This window comes from Geospiza fortis, unplaced genomic scaffold (genome assembly GCF_000277835.1).
Source record: "Geospiza fortis unplaced genomic scaffold, GeoFor_1.0 scaffold147, whole genome shotgun sequence".
In the NCBI taxonomy this organism is placed as follows: domain Eukaryota; kingdom Metazoa; phylum Chordata; class Aves; order Passeriformes; family Thraupidae; genus Geospiza; species Geospiza fortis.
Window position 1 is genome coordinate 3,532,425 of NW_005054372.1, and position 21,075 is coordinate 3,553,499.

The 21,075-nt window shown below is 39.2% G+C and overlaps 1 protein-coding gene across 2 annotated transcripts in view; it reads right to left on the minus strand.

Annotated features, from left to right (window-relative positions):
- Nucleotides 1–9,893: 9,893 nt before the first annotated feature.
- Nucleotides 9,894–21,075, minus strand: part of KIAA0232 (KIAA0232 ortholog) — a 28,739-nt gene continuing 17,557 nt past the window's right edge. Inside the window, exons 4-6 of one of the 2 annotated variants that reach the window (XM_031060086.1) lie at nt 19,723–21,075; nt 12,103–12,184; nt 9,894–10,151 (exon numbers count right to left, since the gene is read on the minus strand). The exon at nt 19,723–21,075 is cut by the window's right edge and continues 1,903 nt beyond it. In XM_031060086.1, coding sequence (XP_030915946.1) covers nt 10,006–10,151; nt 12,103–12,184; nt 19,723–21,075 — 1,581 coding nt within the window. In that variant the 3' untranslated portion in view covers nt 9,894–10,005. Of the gene's footprint in view, nt 12,185–19,722 lie in introns of both variants that reach the window. The other variant, XM_031060085.1, reaches the window with a different exon arrangement.

Here is a 21,075-nt window from a genome sequence, read left to right on the forward strand (position 1 = left end):
GGGGGGAGCAGGTGGGCGGGCGGGCTGCGCTCGTGTTGCCGCCTGCGTTTAGGGGCAAAACAATTCAGTGGGTTTGCAAGTGTGGGCTATGGAACGTGTGGAGACATCGTGTGCAGGTGTGTCCCTAGCTCTGTGGAACTCTGGCGTAACGCTCTGTAATGCCAAAAGTGGAAGCTCTAGGGTGGTAATTGCGATTTTTGGGTTTTTGGTTTTTTTATCTTTCCATTCACCTTCCGTCTCAAAGTGCGTCCTTTTGCCGTTCTCATGGTGGAGCTGTGCACACCCTACTCTACCCCCACACTGATTTCCAAGCAGTCAGCACCTGACAGGAGCAGAGCTGTCGTGTTTCCTTATCATCTGTGAAACTCGGCACTGCTTTTGCTTTCTGCAAAGGTCACATGTTTTGCGCCTAGGGTCGGTGATCATGTCTCTAGAATAGTGGTAAGATAAAGCTGTCCCCCATCTGAACCGAGGATTTAAGCACTCCCGTCACCTCACACCTCTCATGTCTACACTGAAGCTGGAAGTGTGAGGGCAGCAGACACAGAAATATCTGAACTTGTGTTGGGGCAGCTGGTTCGCTATGAAGTGGTGCAAACCCATGATTGTTCAAGCTTTGATATGGGCAAGTTACACTTGAATGAATTGTGAGAGGCTGAGGTAAACCTGTACAGAAGTACTTGCCACCATGACCCTGTTAACACCAATTCCATACTATGAAGATAAGAATTAGATTGTTATGAAACTGCTCTGAAAATATACCATCAATCAAAAATTATACCTCTGCAGATAGTTTGTTTCTGTGACTGGGTCAGTTCTTAGTCTCCTGTATTTCTAAGATGGGGATCAACATAAAGTGGTTTAAGATTGGCACTATCTTTTCCATATCTTCTTTTGAAAATTACTATCTCTGTAAGAGAGCTTCTATATTAAAGGTAAATAAAAGCAAACAAATTTTGAGGCACTATAAACGTGTTTATATGCAAAAGATTTTTGGACCTTATACTCTCACTAATTCCTTTTTCTGTATTAAATTTTTTCTTCTGTTTTTGAGAGTATGAATCAATTCTTCTGTTGGAGCAACCAGAAGAGAGTATTGTCATCATAATGTGTCATTGTACCTAGGTCAGTTGTTTGGTTCCCAGGGTAAATAAAATAATGGAAACAGTCAAGAACTCTCTAATTCTGCAGAGTACCTGCACAGGAAATAATGATGCTCCCAGCTTAATATAATTTAGGCTGAAGAAACAATTAGAAAAACCTGCTGCAGAATCCTTCAGTGGTAAGCAGAGCATATAGAAAGTCACAGAAAATTGCATCCCAGTCAATATTAAAAAAAAATCACCCCTCTATTGCACATGAATGGCCGTGTAACTCATAGGAAAGGGGAAGTAGCATTTCTGGTTGTCATGAGCTGTTACCAAAGGTGTTTTGCATTAGCAGTTAGTATCAGTCTGTTCATGCCCCCTCCATCCCAGGTAAGATAAGTTTCTGTCTGCAAATGTTGTGTATTATTACTTTTCTGTTTGGGGAAAAGCTGAAGGTCTCACACTGTGACTAAGTACTGTGTCACGCCAGTAGCTGTGATGAAGTGTGGCATGTGCTAATTACTGAAAGGAAACAGAACAGGTACTGCCAGGAAGTACAAAAGCATACCTCAGCGTAAAGGGGACCTTTAGCACCTTTATTTTGCAGCAGCTGTGCAAAATTTAAGTCCACACAGAAGGGCACACAAAAGTCAGCTCTTCCTGTTTAAACATGTGGGTTGTAAGTAAATCCTCAGAATGTGATAAGAAGTTAATTGTGGCACATAAAATCAGCATCGTTATTATCAGTCTTTTGCCACTGATTCAGGGTCAAGTAAACCTGCAGCACACTTAATTTTATAGAAATCCATGGAATAAAATCATGTTTTGTTTAAAGAGTGTCTTGCATGCAGCTGTTGTATAGAAACAAAATGTTACATAGAGCAGCCTCAAACTGGCTATTGATGTTCACCTAGTGGGCAAAAAACCTTCTATGTGTCTATTATTAGCCTGGTGCTAGAGAATTTAATTTTTTTTAAACATTCTGTTCAAAAGCTCTGTCACACAGGCTCATATTAATGCCAGCAGAGTTCGATATCCCAGGTTTATGGTTATTCTGCAAGAAAGCATGAAGAGTTTTTGCTCTCTTCTGTCTTGGTGATTTCTCTAAAATATGCAGCATATGATAAAAGTACACCAAATACCAGTCCTTCCTCTGTTTCATCAGAGTCAGGAACAGAAATGCAATTTTCTGTCATGCTTCTGATGCCTGTAGATGTGAGAAAGCATTCTCTGCTTAGGCTTTCAGTTCTGTTTTGAAGCTTCAGCAATTTCATAATTGATACAACTTCAAATTTATTTTTTAAGAGCTAGATGAGAACATCTAGATCGAATTTTAATTCATCACAAGCCAAATGTGATGCAAGCAGCTTTCAGAGCCAGCCAAACTGAGCTTCATTTGAATCCACTGTGCAGCTCTTCAAAGTCAGTAATTCTCTGTTATAAGCTAGAGGACAATTTTTTTTTCTTTAGTTTAAAGAAAATATTAGCATGTTGTGAACGTACAGTAGTTGTGCATCACTGTGAGCTGACCAAGAGCTCCTGCCTCCACTTGCCATCGCTGTGATTTAAGGCAGGGCTGGCTCACCCAAGCCTGAGTGCAAGGGTACCAAGTGTGGCAGTGCTGGACACTCCCAGCTGTTATCCATCAGACCACGAGACAGAGAAGGTCTCTCTGAAAAGCAAATGTTAGCAATACAGGAGACATTGCTCCTTTTCCTCCTTGCTTTACAGAATTACCTGTAGGCACAGTGAAATAATCCATTCATGTTATATGGCACAAGAAAAGGGAACAATGAATATATTCAGGTTTCTACTGACTCATAGCAATGAAAAGGGTAATAATTCTGTGAAACATTCAATACCTTGGAAGCAAATGGTGATGCTTTTGAGGAATGAATATTATGCTCGTCTACTTCAGATTCATCAGAAATTAATTTTATTCACACAAAACTATTTCTGCCTGTCTGTATTTGATAGCAGTCAATTTTCAGCATGACCACCATCTGCACGGGCATTCCTACCTAGAGGTGGACTATCTGTACATCAAGCCATTTTAATAGGTTTGGGGTGAATCAGGAACAGCTGGAGAACATGTTGTTAGATTATCCCAAAAGGCTGCCTCTTCCTATAGGAACTTAGACCTTATACAGGATGAGGAAGCCACTGGGTAAGAACAGACTGAGATGGTTTCCCTCCATGAGACAGCAAGAAAATGAAGAGCAGAAAAGACAGGGGAAAGTGTGTGAGACTTTCCAGCATGTTTGAATTACTGATATTACTGAAACATGATGAGTGACAGGATTGTTTCTATTGCTGTCTACAAGCTGTTTGGGAAAGACAACATGAGTAATAAGGTGTGAAGGAGTAAAACTCTATCAACTAAAAACATTACTCCTTGCATAATATCTCAGAATTGCAGAATCCTGAGTGCCCATAAATAATCACTCACAAAGCCTCCACGGTACCTCTGTTACAGATCTTCACTCATCACTAAATCATGCCAGAGAAGGAAACATGGTCGTTATTATGCACAGCTGCATAATGAAAAGCTGGAGTTCTATAACAGATTTATTCTCTTAAGCAAGCACTATTTAAATTACATTTCCAAAAGAAAACAGATCTATTCTGGAGCAGTTGCCAACATGGCAACATCTATTGGAATTCACTATGAAACAAAAAAGAAGTACTGGACTGAAAATCAATTGTTGTCTAGACCTAGTAGGGATGAAGGAAACTAAGTAGCATTCCGTTTGGGCAGGTAACAGATTATTATGCCTCCATGGAACTGCAGTGATTCAAGGAATTTCATATTTTTGTACTGAATACAATAACAGGAAAAATGTGGAAAAATATTTAAAACCCATGAATGACAACTTAGACTTCCTGAAGAAGACTTTGTTGTCAAATAGATGAAGGTTCCAGAGGCAAATGATTGAGGGCTTGAACTCCATTGCAAAGTGAGGATCATTAGAAGCCAAATAGCAATGAAAAAATTAGAAGTTATGAAATATAAGGAAAAAAGTAAAAAGGCAAAATCCTACTAAAAGGGTATTGGAAACATAAAGGATGCTCTTAATATTTATTATTGCACAAATAAAGTAATTGCAAAAAATAAAAAATTCAACACCAGTTTCTGTCCTGTATCTGTAAGGGATCAGGCTGGCCCATCATTGCAGGTAGAGATTAATGAGGCAAATTATTCTTTGGACAGTAGGCCTAAACAACACACAAGTTGTACTTTTTTTCAAACATAAATTGTGAATGAGTAAAGGAAAAAACTACGTAAGTGTGTAGAGACACAAGTTTGTGGGTCATTACATAATTTCTGACATGTCTAATATGTTCCTAAAAATCTCTTGCACTGGAAGTGGCATCCCTTTTTTTAGGTGATGCTTATGTATTTGCTTTCAGTACTGCTACTGTACTGTACTGTTCTTTGCTTGAGCATTTCCATGGCTACCAACAGGAACAGAGATGAATCTGAAAATGTATTCATCTATACTTTTTAACAGTATTTTTACTGCTTAGAAGTAAAAATGGTTTTAGAAGAAATTCAAGAACTTGAGAGTTCTCAGTTTCATGAGACAAGGAGAGTTGCTGCTTCTCGTGTGTCTCTGTTTGCTTGCAGTTAGTAAAATAAGGCCTGTGCAGAAATGATCACAGTTAACCCTCATCAGCAAATCCCAAAATCTTTATGTGACAAGCAGTTGTAGCACTATTAAATGGCTGTTACTGCTGTTAGCAGAGGGACACAGAGACTTTGTAGTGCTTTTGCAGCCCCTCGTTCTTGGATTAGCTGCAAATGCAGTAATGACAGACACTGTCCTTCCAGAATCATTTGCCCTACAAGAAGGCTGTCAGGCAGAAGGCAGCATCCGTGGCAGCCTCTCAGCTCAGCCTCTCAGCTCACTGTTTACAGGTGAAGTTGTTATACGTGGATGAAGTAGGGCAGGGACACCATGTTTGGTCACTCAGTGGCTTTTTCTCAGCAGCTTGTTGGCCCACTGTCAGCTCTGGCAGCTGTTTTTCCTGTTCATCCCATTATCATCCCATTGGAGCAGAGGTAGGCCATAAAATTTATTAAGCATTTGCATGTAATACTACAATTTGAGAGGAACTTGAACAATGGGACAGAAGTCTTACAGTAGGAAGCTAAAATGTATCAGTAAAGACTCCTTTGTCCCAAACCTCTGGAGTCTTTTTGCTATTAGTTTCACAGGTAATAAAAGAAAATTATGTGAGATGTGTGTATGTGGAAGGTAATGACTAATTCATTGGGGATAATACTTAACTGTGCTGGTCCTGGCAGGGATAGAATGAGTTACTGTGAAGGAATCCTGGCTTTCCAGAAGGTTCACTGCCTTCCCATGTATTTTCACATCAGACACTCCTGTGAAGGCACAGTGTGACAGGCATTTACAGCCAGCTTGTCCTACCATTAACAGATGCACTTGCTCTAGGACTATACAGTGGCAGTTTCTGCATGACGGAAGCATTGTTTACACTGGACACTAATTCTTTAAAATATGTGTATTTAATATTAATTCAGATACAGGAATTGAAAAGCCTGACTGATGAAATGTAGTTCTTTTATCAAGTATCTTCTATAAATGCAATGAAAATATACTACTTCTGCTGTATTTAAGAAATAATGTATGCCTTTTAAAGTTTCAACTACCAAGTTTGAACAAAAGTATTCACCCAAGGACGTTATAGAGGGACTTCCATTATTTCCCAGTGTGCGTTTCTGTGTTGTTTTCACAGAACTCTTAATCCAGCAGAATTCATTCTGCACACAATCCCCAGGTTACTCTGACTGCAGACTTAGAGCACCAAAATGCACAACGCTCCACCAAGTAGAATGTGAGCTGTTGGGGCTTTTTTTCCTTTCTCTGAAAGGAGGTGCAGCCATGGAATTAGTGAGATACTGGTTACTTGATGGCTGAACAAGTTAAAAGCAGAAATAGAAATCTGCTGGGTTAGATCCTGTATTACATGCAAGTTCTGTAACTGTTATGTGAGAGAGGGTCTGGGTTTGCTTGGGTTTGATTTTTTTTAAAAGGTCTCATGTTTTCTAAACATGAATTTGTCATTATAAATTAATTTCTACAGAAATAAAGTGTGGACAAAGGTAATTTTGTCTTTTTTTTTTAAGAACATATGCAATGTATTTAATTTTCCTACATCCTAAAAATAGTTTAAAAAATTACAGCAATGAAAAGGACTCCCAAATTAGGTATGTCATGCCATTTCTCCTGAATATTTAATGCTTAACTGCTTGTTGTATCTATATTATACACATTAGCCAAAGAAAATGAAGACACACAGACACACACCATCCAATTGTCCTTTTATATTTTTATTCGGTGTTAAGTAACTCCACAAGAAAACAAAATCAGTTACTCTGGTGTACGTGAAATCAGAACAATACAACCACTTGAAGCAAAAAGTAGAAACAAATTTCAGCCCAGGAATGGAAAACTGATACTTCAATGCTATGGATATGCAATGCGCTTCATCCCACAGTGCGGTTCAGCGTATGCCAACCTTTAATGCTCTTGTTGTTGTTGTTATTGTTGTTGGTGTGTGTTTCTATCCATAAAGAAAAACTAAAAACCACACTTCAACTCTCACTGAAAGCCTTAGAGCTTTAGCCATTAAACTATGAAAACGAGTAAAGACAATTTGTTATTGCCCAAGCTCAAGATAGGATTTTATTTTCCCCAAAGGTGCTGGAATCATTACATGCCACAGTGTAACTATGAGCAACACCTTTGTTACTTTTGAGCCCTTTCTTACCAAGGAAGAAGCTCTAGCCAGAATTAACTGAGCTGAAGTTTGTGTTTGAAATATGTCCACTTGGTCACTTCCTGTTCTCAAATGAATTCTATTCCATTCTTCACTGTAGTGATTTGAAGAATTTGTGTGTAAAGTTCTTTTTTCCTTTCATGTTACAGTTAACTAGTTTCAGTGCAGGTGCTAAACAACCTCTCAAGGAAGCTCCAGAAAAAGTAAAATATATAAAATCTATTCAAAGTCTGCAAATAAATTAAGAAAAGAAACTGTAAAGTGTCAAAAGATTTGCTGTATGAATACAAACCCTAAAACATAGTCTAAGAGGAGGACCAAAAGAAAGTCCTTGGATAAGGGCAACCAAGCCAGTTTTAGTAAGGATCTCACCAAAAGCGTTGCACGAAAACCGGCAGGGTTTCCCAACCACGTATTTCAATTCTTACACTGTCAATTGAATAAAGGCAACAAAACCCAGTTACTCAGAAAGCATTTCTAGCGCAGAACATATTTCAAAGGCAGCTCAGCTCACATTTCAAAAAGCTGTATTTCTTGTGAGGTTTATTGCCTGTCAAAAATAATGGTGAAGCTTTTCAAGTCAGTATTGGACTTTCTGCACTTCCTGGTGTTATAGACATGCTGCGATCGCGTAGACTAGTTAGTTGTTGTCATTTTTTAAACTAGGAGTTGTTAAAAACTCAGAATGTTTAGTTTTGCAAATATTGCTCCTCCTGGCTTATACATTTGCATAATGTGTTAAAAGCAGAAGGAGTTGATAGTCTTGTACAGATGCAACTTGACAATGTATTGACTTTCCAAGTTAACAAAAAAAAATTTAAAAGCAAGTCACATAAAGCAACAATCACTACTGCAATCACACATGTATGTTGTAAGTCACCACCTTCCCTACCCCCACCCACCACATACATAACTTGCCCCACACATTCTCTCAGAAACACAAAATGAACTACAAGATTTACTAAATTACAGCCACAACAGCAGCCAACTGCAGCAGCCACAGGATTTCTTTCAAGTGAAGCACTGACCCTTTGCATTTAAAACATTGAACACTGAGCATTTTAGACAGTTTCAGTCATTCAGGCTCAAGTTCAGTTACAGGATGCTTTTGCAGGTTACATGAATGCCTTCATCTGCAACAAGACAACATTCTCATTACTCATTAACAAAATTCACAACAATCCACACATCACCCCAGTGGTTTATTATTTTTGGTGTTACTTTTTGAACTTCTGCCCCACATTGGCAAATTGCTAAAAAGGACAAAAAAAAAAAAAAGAAAAAAAGGAAAAAAATAAAACCCACATTGCCTCCATACCTACAAAAAAATCCTTGGCTTCTCCAGTTAGCAAAAATACAAACCATGGTATCCTCGGTGTTGGTTTGTGGGAGGGGGGAATCATAGGATAGAAAACACAGTTTCTGTAAGTCTCTAAAGCACAACCCTGTTGTTCCTACTTCAAAGTTATGAGATTTACTGAATGAAGACTGGACAAGTCATTCATGCTTTTCTCCTGCATTCAGAAAGGCACTGATAGATTACAGTGTTAAGTATTTATCTCCCAGTTCTTAAAGAACAAAGCCTAATGTGCAGAAAGCTGAAGTCTCTGAATAGCAGAAGTAGTTGTAGACACTGCGATGCTAAGAAGATCGTAATAGTGGTAGGGCTACAGTTACGAAAGAAAATAACTGCAATTAAGATGCAAAAAAGCAGTGGTACTACTAAGACAAGCACATGCACATCCATTCTTGATTTGACAACACAATCTAGTCTAGTTCAAATAGCCAAGAATTTAACAGTATTTTTTGGGAAAAAAAATCTTCAACAGGACAGCTGTGTCCTCATCTATAAAATAAGCAAGAAGAGAAAGATAAATACACATCTGAATCCATTAACTGAAGAGGAAACTCAAGTTGTTGTTTTAGAGCTACAGACCCTCAAGAAAGATAGTTTTCCATCTCATGTTACTTTTCAATCATCTGCTCTACTCTGCAGTTTTTACAGTTGAGTTCGAGAAAAAAGCTCCTCCTCACATGGATCAGCCCATTCGCTTCCACCTTCTGAAGCTGTGTCTTCAGAGCTGGAGCTATCACTGGAGTAGATCTTCTTCCTGAAGCCATTTGGTTTTGCCTCAGCATTTATATCATCTGCACATCTTGCTTCATAAACAGAAGAAACCTAAGGATTTAAACTGACAGTGTTGATGGGGAACAATAAAGAACATGCTTGCTTTTCTCTGGGCTAGGAGGTTATATGGATTTTTAGTTGTCCAAGAGAGATGCCACGATTACAGGACAAGTCCTCCTCTTTCCTGACTTAGTCCACTATGTAGAAAGGACTGCAGAACAGCAGGGAAAAAAGGTGGTGCTTTTATTATTTTTTCCTATTCCTTAATTTTAGGATTTGCACAACACAGCAAGAGAATCAAAAGTGAACTCAGGATGTATCTTTATCACAGTTCATGTTAGAAAAATTACTGTAAAAGTTACCTCCAAAACTTGCTAGTAAGTATTAAATAGTAAGAAAACACAGCACAGATCTGCTAAACTTCAAGCAAGTGTACTTTAAATATATTTTCATCTGAACGAGTAAAGCCATAGCAAGCATGTCACAATGTTAAACTAAGCACTATCATCACTCTGAACTTTAAAGGTATATCTGTAAATACATGTATACATGAAATTTTTTCCCTAGAGAAAAAAAACCAGGGGTTTTTGCTTGTAATGAGGACAGTATTCAGCATATATTATCTTTATGCCATTATTTGCTGGTCCTTTCTGCCCTCATAGTGCACTTCAGCTCACTCTACACTTACTGAAATTGGAAGTTGAAGAAAAAGAAGACTCATGTTTAACACTCATGACAAGCAAATGGTAAGCGCTCCCAAAGGAAACTGGCTTTGCTTATCTACTAGAAGTACATCTGTTTGTACAAAGGGTTGAAATCCCCAAAGTACAACACCCTGAGGAACTTTCAGAAGGACACTCAAGATGCAGAGGAGGTTAAAAAACAAAGTAAGAGAAGAGAAGCTTTTGAAGGTTTTTGCAGGAATTTCACTTGAGGGTAGACTGAGAACTCTGATGAAAGGAAAGATGCAGTAGCCCACCCTTATAAAACAAGAAAAAAACTTCCTCCCCAAACCACTGACAAACTTACCATATTAAAATCTAAAAGATGTTCATCATCATTGGATACTTCCTTTACATCTGCAAGTTCTCCTACACCATTCTCTCCCTTGGCATTTGTATAGCACTCTTATATTGTGGGGGTGTTTCAGATGCAAAAGGAAGAAAAAACAGAATTGAGGAACACTGTTATTTACATTTACCATAAATTAAAGCATCCAGAGATGTATTCTTGGAATTCACACTCTATGCCGTGTAAACTCTGTGCTTGTGGGGGGTTTTTATGGTCTGACAGCCATAAAGAAATCACCATAATACCTCACAGAAGCTTCATCAAATCCTACCTGGGTAACTAGTAGTAAAAGAAGAAGCTACTTAGTTAATGAAAACACCTAAAATACCAAAGAACAAGAATGACTTTTTTATGATAAATGGTTCAGTACATTTTTAAATTCTGATATTGCATTGGGTTCCACATCACTCCTATTTCTATACCCATACAGTACAGACTGAAACAGTAGCCTGCTCCTCACTGAAACTCAAGAACCCCAATTGATGTGAATGACTATGATTTCTACTTACCAGAGTAAACTTATATATATAATATCAACATCTATCATGTAGACAGATACATATGGATCATATGCATCAACACCCATATATAAAAAGTACCCATACTGAAAACTGGATACAGAAAAAGTTTTGTGGAAGAGTAACGTCAGCTGTGAGCATCAAGTCCCGGTCTTGTTTAAAAACTGAGTCGCACAGAGCAAACCGTGGCTCTGCTGTCCCTGACAGACATGGTGTTGTCCCTGACAGACATGGTGCTGTCCCTGACAGACCTGACAGACATGGTGCTGTCCCTGACACACATGAGGCTGTCCCTGACACACATGGTGCTCTCCCTGACAGACACGGTGGTGTCCCTATCAGACACAGCGCTGTCCCTGACAGACATGCTGCTGTCCCTGGCTCTGCATCAGCAGCTCCTGGGCTCGGGGAAGCGCTGCCGCAGTGACGCGCTCTGGCCGCCAGGGGGCAGCCCCGGCGCCTCGGCTTTGCGGGGGACCCCGATCCCCCGCTGGGAAGACTGACGGCAGCTCTGAGCGCCCATCTGCTCCTGCACTGCGCACACTTCTACAGCTGGGAGTGAAGTAAAAGTTAAGATGTTCTTGGAAGTCACCCAAACTGTCCTAAACACCAAAGTAAGGCTGTTCTGGAACCAAGAACACAGTTTAGTTGCTTGCACTTAAAGGTGCACTTCAAAAATAATAACTGGCTAATCTACTTTCAGATTATTAAAGAACCAGATCTCAAATGAAAATTTTCTCACCCTGAGCCTGTACCAACAGAAAGCACCAGAGATCCTGTCAATTCAGGATACTAATTCAGAATGGTCTTGTTTAGCTTCTTGCTTTGGAGACAGAGAAGGTGAATTGGTATGTGGGCAAAAAAAGCTGCCGGGATTCCTGGGAGTGCTGGAAGCACACCTGCTTCTGGTCACGAGCAGCCTGCCTACTAAGACTGGACTTGTTCTCTGTGCAGGACAGAAAAACTCCCAGTCTGTCAGTGTGAAAGGAGTGGGCAAGTGGCAAATTCCTCTCCTTCCCAGCCTCAGAGAGATTCCACACATTCACTGAATAACTGGCACGTTATTTATGCACACCCATAAAAGGTAATCATCATGTTTTCACATTTTTAAAGACTTATCTACCTAAGAAATATTTTTCAGGATGAAACATTAAAAAATGTAATAAAGTATTTTCATAATCAGAGTTTTCCTTTTATTTAATTGCAGGCTTTGGAATTAAGTAAATATGTGTAAATGTTAAGATTATTTTAAAACCACTTTCTTTTAAAACCAATTTAGAATCATGCTAGAGGTCATCTACAAGTGCAACTGAAGCATCCCAGTTCTCTCTGAGATTAGAGATTGTTTTGTGGAAGCTTAGTGGTGTGGGTTTTTTAAATACAGACAGTAAATCCAATTCATCTGCAGCAATTCTATTCCATAACAAGGAGCATTTCATTCTAATATGGGTGCAACAGCAAGTTAGTTCTAACAGGCAGAGGTGCTTACCTTCACACTGTGATGCAGGAAAAAGGGGAGAATAGAGCGCCTTTTCCCACCAGCATTGCTTTTCCTGGCTGCCACTCATTCTCTGCAGATTAGTATTCAATATAGGAAAGTGTTTAGACAATAATCATACTTCATTTTGCCATAAATAATATACTTACATGTAGAGGAAGAAATTCTGGTATTACAATGAATTTTCCTAAGTCTTACAGGTCACACTGCTCAATTTGTAACATTAATGGGAAATGATTGTCAAACTACAGTGGAACATCCATTCTCAGAACTCTTACAGCCAATATGAGCTCCATGCTGGGGCTCAGACTTTGCCCATACAGAGTTAATTTCCAGCCCTACACTTTATAATCTAGAGAGAGCTACCCAAGAGATGGAAATACAGTGAAATGTTAGCCAACATGACAAACAGTTCATTGTAACACAAGACAGAGAAGACAGCGAACAAAAAGTGGCACAATTTCATGTTTAAAGTTTGGGAGGATGAATTGGCAGAACTATTACTCAATGGAAAAACACAAAATTAGAGAATTATGTGTCAACATGAGGAAAAAGAGGTTATGAGGATGATCAATGAATTGTCTTTACGGTAGAAGTAATCCATTCACTAAGACTGCCTAAATTCTCTCCCTTTCCTCATATTTTAATTAGTTTAATTTCACCAGAGGCCTTTCCTTATGACATAGATGGACATGGCTAAAATAGCAAGGGCTTGTCACAACACACATGTCCCCAGTTTCACTGCTGTCCCTCAGGTAACCCCATTAGCTTTCAAAAGATTATGCCACCTTGTAACCTCCTCTATAGATATTAGAATGATTCAAAAAACAAACAACAGTGCAAATGCCTACAACAAACATTAACAAATGAGCTTCAACACTGACTTTCTATCCAGCTTCCTCCTCAGTAAACTCGAGAATGTTTAAACATGGAAGATTAATAAGCATCCTTTTGTTCCTCCTTAACCTGCTGTAGAACTACACACCCATAGAACTTAAACTGACAAACACTCACTCCTTAATGAAGAGAAGCCCCTCTCAAACCAAAGGAGTGACTCAAGAGTGCTGTATTTAGAAACATATCCTAGATTCAACTTATTTGAGCTTATCCATGCTGGTTTCCTGTCATAAGACCCAGGAACAGTCTTTTTGGAACCACCCTCCAAAAATTCAAACACTTAATTCCAGAAAAAAAAATTCTTAGGAACTTAAACCATCAGTTGGTATCTTTTTTTAACATAAAAAAAAAAAGGAAAAAAAAAAAAGAAGCAGTTCAAGGGTATAAGCAGGACATAGTAAGAAATATGTGCATTTACAAATACATTCAATCCTGGAAGCCTCACTCTGTGCTGATTATAGATAGAGGCATCTAAACTCCACAGCCACAATATATTATTAACTTCAAAGTCTCTCCCCTGCTGCTGTCACACCTGCACAGGGGATAAGCTGGATGAACCCCAGCAGGTACTGGCAAAGCCAGCATGAGTCTGGCAGGGCACAAGGAGCTGCAGCAGCTTTGCCTCCCTGCCTGAGGCAGCAGCAGAGCTCAGCCCCTGCTCTGGGATGGCTCCATCACTGAACCAGCACTGGCTGCTTCAGCCCCCCTGTGCTTCCATAACAGCCCCAACACCTGGAGAGCTGGGGCAGGTCACAGAGAGCTCCCAACTCATTGCTGAACTGCTGTTTGGGAGGGGATAGAGGACACTTTTAACGTCCATTTTATACATCTGCGGAAGAAAAGTTTTTTCTTACAGTTTCTTAAGTGTTTCCTAGAAATGCAGTCTCACATTGTGAAATTTTTTGAGAATTAAAAAGACACTCCCCATCAGGAAATACAAAATACCAACTCCCAAATAGCATGAGTCTACCTTCCTTTGTTGGCAATCTTTCCCTTTTAAAACAGGATTTTCAATTTACGTCTCCTTCTCCTCCTCTTTCATACATACTCCTATACACTTCCAGTGTTTTATGAAAAGTTTTATTAAGTTTTCCAACTAACCATCTAAATAGCTATTATTTAGAATGGTTCTGATATTAAATAGTGTGACTGGAAGTCTCTCCTCTCTGAAATATTAATATTTATTTTACTTTATTCTTAAGTTAAACTCATAGACAGCAAGGCAAAACCAGCTACAATGCTGTTTCACTCCCAGTTTTGCTGCAGGTTGGAGAGAAAACTGATGGGTTTCCTTTCTGGTTTTAAAGCTAGGCATAGGGTAACCGACGCTTCTCCCAGACTATTAGAAACTAACTTGGAAACACCATCACTGACTAGCTGTACTGCTTCAGAATGCTTGCTGACAAGGATCATGGCTGACAAGGGTAACAAAAAGCTTGAAGAATGTGAACAGAATAAGCACGAAAGCCCCAGTATGGTCTGAATGAATATTATCAGAAGTGTTACAACTGACAGAAAGAATCATATTAATCTGTAAGCAAATATTTCTTTGAACCTGCTCTGCAAGCCCTTACTATCAGGAAGAATACAACACATGAATAATTCAGAAGCCAAAGCAGCAATGAACCCATTGACTCCCATTCCAAAAGATCAGGCCCTCATTTTAGTTCATCAGCCACCCAGTGAAGATACACTTGGCTCAAGAAGTCAGTCACAAGTGAACAAAGAGAGCTGAGTCTAGACTTTATATTCTTAAAACCTACCTGGCAGTAACCTCATTGTTGAATTTTACTGAAAATATATGTGGAAAGGACTCTATGAGATAATCTAGCCTCTACTCTTGCACAAAGCTGGAATCAACTACAATGCACTATTCTTACGTTCAGTCTCATCAAGGCAGAATTTCCACTGCTTCCCTAAAAAATAACTGAGCCTTACAGTATGCTCCTTGTGTGGTTACAATTCTTATTCCTCAATTTCCTTTAGTGTGATTTAAGGTAATCACATCCAGTTCCTTTGTGTTTACTGGAGCCTACAGAGAACACAGCTTTTCCCTTATCTCCTCGAACTACGAACATGGCTTCTGCAAAACTGCTGCTTCTGCTCAGAGTCTCCCTCATTTGAGAAGAAACACCCCCAGTTCCTTCACTCTGTTTTCCTAAGTAGTGACCTTTGTGTTTTCTCCTTAAGACGTCCTTCCTGATACAAGGAGTCTGGTACTCCAGCAGAGCAACTCTGCTCTTACAGAAGGGTATTCCTGTTCATGGACCTCCATGTTGCTGTCTTTTGCAGTGTATCATTCCTGATTTACACTCAACTACAATGTATTTGAAAATGCTTTTCTGTTTCACATCACTTCCTCACCTGTCACTCCTCCCATAGTGTTTGCAAAGAGGGTTATTATTTTCTGTAGAAATTTTAGTTGTCCCAGCAGTATTGCATTTTATGTTTCAGATACTGTTCAGATTTAACAACTTTTTGATTCTAATCCTGTCTTCCAGTGTACCTGCAGACCTTCCCAGTTTGTTATTATCAGGGATTTTCATAAACATGCCACATACTAAAAAAAAATAATCATCTCTGTTGTCTTCTAGAAAGCCACTGACTGTTATTTTGAGAGTGCAATCTTTCTCCTAAACTAATACTTGGAAACTTCCTGTTACTCATACATTTGGGCCATTTACAGTTTAGGCAATTTATTGCTGCTCTTCATCATATTCACGTTAATACTGCCGTGACTAACTGAAACAGCAGTATTAACCTGATATTACAGTGTAGTATCTGTATTTCATTAAAAATTACAACAGATGCACTAATCAATACTTTGGATATTACATTTTCATAGCTTTCCAAGCTTGCTAGTTCTGTTTATCAAATATCTTTCAGTCATCTTTCTGATTTACTTCTAGAACTTTCAAGTGCACCAAATCTTTTCTATTTGCTTTGTTTAAACCTTGGGGTCTTCCCCTCATGATTTTTAAACTGTTATTGTGAACTCTATCTTTTTAAAGTTCTTTCATACAATCCTTTCAATATCTCTGCAAAATAATGTTCTCATGATTAGAAGGTTAGAGCTTAAGAGTCTTTGTAGGTGTTTTCATCACCTGCCATGATCAGTACTTACTAAGGACTATCTGGCCCAGTCCTGTCTTAGATAGCCCCCAGATTATTCACTATTTACAGTCAGTCCTTTGCTTTGCATGTGGATGACTCTACATGCTCTTTTCTCACTTGATTTCCCTGATTTTAAGGCACACAGGAGACACCTCCAAATTTTGTCTCTCTCTTACCACTACCTGGATTTATGACAGCTTACCTTGTACCCTGCTGACCTCAGAACCAATGTTTATAAAGCACCCCTCTCCCTTCCTCTCTTGACAGCCCTTTCTAAAGGGGTTATGCACTTCCACTGCATTACTCCACTCCAGCACAGAACCTCACCAAATCTCAAGGCCAATTCAGTCATGAGATACACAAACAGTTTTTGTCAGTAGAATTTCCTCATCCCCAAAACCAGTGTCTCAGGCATGTTCAGACCTTAAAACCACAGAGGTCCTTTTATTTATCTCAAGGACCAGACAGGATGAGCATTCTTTGAGCACACCTGCTGGACTGGAGCCCATATAAAATGTGTTGACAGGAGATGCAGTGTTGGTATATGCACCGGCCATTAACTGGTGCAGACTGTGTACTTACCCATGACTCCACAGCTAAACAGTAGGAACATTTACTCAGAAGAAAAAGGACTGTACTTTGGGGGGGCAAGGGAGCTGTGTTTGTGGGGTTTTATGTAGTTGTTTGGGTGGCATGTGCTGGTGGTTTTTTGTAGAAGTTGTTTGGTTTGGACTTTTTTTAAAAATTGTTTTGTTGGTTTCATTTTGTTGTTGGTTTAATTTTAGGTTTTTTTAATCTTACGGCTAGATATATAAATACCATTCATGTTTGAAAAAAATCTGTAGGAGCTGTTTGCAAATTCCTGCTCCAAAATACACTGTAATTCTAAAACAAATGCTCTAAAATAGAAGGTAAGAGGGAGGAAACTGAACCAGATTCTCCTACAGTCTTGTTCATAAATAGGAGGTATTCAGAGATGTGTGCTTCCACAGCACATATATAACTCAAGCTTAAGTGATTCAAAACAGAACGTGTTACTATTACACTTGGTTTATATTAGTATTTTCACATCCATTATTTATGCAAAAATACTGGAAGTACCTCAGAACACAACTCAAACTACATTAGATGACTGAGTTAAACAATGACTTTCATTTCTGTCCAAAGTCAAGCATAAAAGCACAGAAAGTTTCATTTTAGAAAAAATCTTTACAAATATTGATCTATACTAATAAATCCACACCACAGTGCCTGCTTTTCCCCCATGCATGTATGTGTGGCGTGTCCATGAAAAAAGTTGCTCCTAGACTGTCCTAAATCTAGGTATTTTATATTGATTTAGCTTAATGCTCATGAAAATAAATAATATCACTCTTAAAAAGAAAAAAGCTCACACACATCTTTTACAGACATTTAAGCACAATAAGAAATTTAAATAAATGCTCTTGAGCCCAAAAGCCAATTACCCTCAGACTCCAACTACAGGTGCTTAGAAAAGCCTGGAGTGTGCACACACCTTCTGGAGACATGGTATACAGAGGGGGACAAGTTAACCCAGGCTGTCTGAGCTTAGGGGGTAATCAAACTCCCCAAGCCCCCCAGGAAGAGCTGAATTGCAAACCAAACTGGAGTCTGGACTGCTGAGAGAGTTGTTGGCCCTGGGTACTTCTCAGTGGTTTGAAGCTACGAAAATGCCTACAAAATCATGTGACCTGAGCAAGGCAAGCAGTAAGTTTTCCTCTTGCACTAAGGAACTCAAATAAAATGAAATACCAGGGCTTTCTGAGCACTGTTCACTACCAAAAGACCTTTTACAAGCCTCAGAGCTTATGGTAATAAGCTTTGGTACCACTGTATATACCAGCCACTCACTAGTTTCTTGAATGGATAAGTGGTTGAAGTGAAGATGAGAAAAAGCAACCTCACAGAGCACTACACATCCAGAAAGAAGATCTGAAAAGGGCTGGAAGGAACTTCAGGCTCTTGCTGTCACAAATAACTGTAAAATCACTTGTTCATCCATTATGCCCTACTGCATGATGAAGTTAGATTTCACTTACTCCTGGTAAAAGGCAATTCCAGAATCTGTTCTGACTTACAGTCTAAGTTCATTAAGTTTTTTGATGGCTCTTTCTGCAAGGCCTGGCACAAACACAGAAACTTCCCAAACTCCAGAAAAGATTTCTGAAGCCACTTCTCTGAACAGAGCTGCAGGAACCAAGATGTCTAGAAAGGGTCTGGAAAAGTCACAAACTTGATTCTCTTGTGCAAGCAGCAGATATCAGCTTACTGATGCTGGAAAAAGAAGCAATTAGTTTAAAGAAGGATGAGAGAAGAAATAAATAAGGAAGAAGGAAAATAAGAAAGTCTGATTTTGTTAAACAAAAAGGTGAGATTTAGTTTTAGCAAGAGAAAGGTTAGCTTGCCTATGTATGAGTTAATGTTTCAAACTTATAACTGAGAAATATGCAATTGCACAACACAAGCTGGGTGCAACTCTTCAGTTGAAAATGGAAAAACTTCCTCCAAATGTAAATACTACAATTGCTGAGTATGTGCAAGAGGAGGCTGAAGAGGAAAAGAAAATGTACAATGTAAAGAAAAGAAAATGTAAGATGTAACTTATAGCTATCCAGACAATATCTCTGGGCTGGCCACACATCTAATTCATTTTGATAGTTAAATGTTTCTACTCAAGAACAGAGGCAGCTCACAGCAAGAAAAACTCAGGGTACTTTTGGCTAGAGAGGATTTTTAATCTTGATTATTACTTAACTTATGGCTACTATTACCAGAAAGAAACCTCTGAGCTTAACCAACAGTTATGCTGAGGCTTTCTTACGGTACTGTGGTAGTGAGGGATATTTTGCATCCACGTTTTATTTCTTTTTGGCTATATGCTGACAAGAGGATGCTTTAATTTCCAGACAATTAAGCCTTTTTACAAGTCTTTCTTTGCTGAAGTTTACATCCAGTAGTTCAACTCCAAATTCTTCTACTTGGAAGAAACTATATTGAAAAGACTGACTTCAGATCTTTTTCTTCAGAATTTTAAAATATGTTTGAATCAAAATCTGTAATATTTCATTACTCAAAATTTATGCACATTTTAACATTTTATATGTAAATCAGATAACCTAAAAACCTAAGGTAAACAGATTTTTAAAGTCACATGAGTGTACACATGCATATATTTCTAAAGGTATGCAAGATGACACCAAAATACCTGAAGATGGCTAATTTTTCACAGAATCACAGAACGACTGAGGTTCAAAAGGAACTCTGGAGGTCATCACATCCAATTCCCCCAGCTCAAGCTGGGCCCAGTAGAGCAGGCTGCCCAGGACCTTGTCCAGATGTCTTTTGAAATCTCCGAGGATGGAGACTCTATAGCCTTCCTGGGCAACCAGTGCCAGCACTCGGTCACCCTTACAATAAGCAAGTTTATTCTTACGTTCAGATGGAACCTCCAGTTTCTCTACAAAACTGTATTTTCTAGAGATCTATACAATCACAAACATTTAAACTGAACTGTCACATGACAAACTGCTGGTTATCAGCTGCCAGCTGCAAATTCTGTAATTTTATATATCCACATACCTCTTCATGCTCTCCTGAAGAAACAGGATTATCCTCATACGTGGGGAAATGACACCCTGCTTTACAACTGCAAAACCTGCCAGTCTCCTCACGTGGCTCCACTATTCTGCAGTTTACTTTAGAGCTCTCCACCACTCTCCCTTCTAGAGATTCTTTCATACTGCATTCTAAACAGGGATCTTGGTTTCCTACTGGCAACATCCCGGCCGACTCTTCTTGGGAATCCAATGATGTCTGTGCACTCTTCTCCATTCCAGACTTTTTTAATCTGGGAAGGAATTTTCCAGATTCAAGCTCTGATTTTCCATAATAATGCCCTTCTTTTTCTGCATCTTCTTCCAGAGGTTTGAGATCTGCTTGTGGATCCTCAAATACATCTACTTGGGGAGGGACAGCAATACCTCCCTCATCTTTTTCTGACTCAAATTCTGACTCGCTTCCACCACCTGGAGAAAGTTCAGATGCAGAAATTGGGCGAAAGTGAGTCCTCGGAGAAATCCGTATAGCCCTGTACTGCGTTCGATCCACACCACATATCCTGGGGTGTAAAACCTCACTGTCTGAATCAGAGCACAGAATCGACTTAGGTTTAAAACTAGGGCTGAAAGATGCAATTCCTTCTGGCTCAAACGAACACTCTACATGAAGAACTTGTGAAAATGGATTGTTCAGGTCAAAGGAAGAGAATGAGTATTCAAGCCCTGGTTCTTCGACTTGAAAGTTACCACAAGCTCCCAGTAAGTCTTCATGGAAGATAAAAGAAAAACCCTTATTTAATCCGTTATCTCCGCTCTTGGATTGCTCGTTCTGTTCAAATGACACAAACGGCCTCCATAATTGCCTGTGCCCAGGGGCAAAGCTATTACCTGGAGTCATAAAAACATCTGTGCCAGCTATTGTCACCACATCGGAAGCTGCACACTGCAGTAAGCTCCCCTTTGAGTGACCAGGTGGCACCACTGCCCATTCTCCATCACTGTTAAATGTTTTGAGCTCCCCATACACACCACCAAGTATAAATGAGTTTTCTTTATCCTGGTTAACATCCCAGGGTTTTGATGGTGTGGTATAGTCACCACCATCTACTTTTGATAAATCATTTGAGACAAAGGCTCTCTTCTCTACATTCTCCTTTTGACCTTCCCAAAGGTGATACTCTGATCTTTGCACTGCTTTATTGGGTTCCTGGAGGGTTTCAACTTTTGCTTCTGTATCCAAACAGCAGCAATAGTTATTTACATCAGTTGAAAACAATTCATCTTCTATTCCTTCTATTTCTACCATTGCTGCAGAATTTCTGTCTGTCATATTTGTCCAAATATCTTTAATAACCCCTGAGCTGTAGCCATCTCC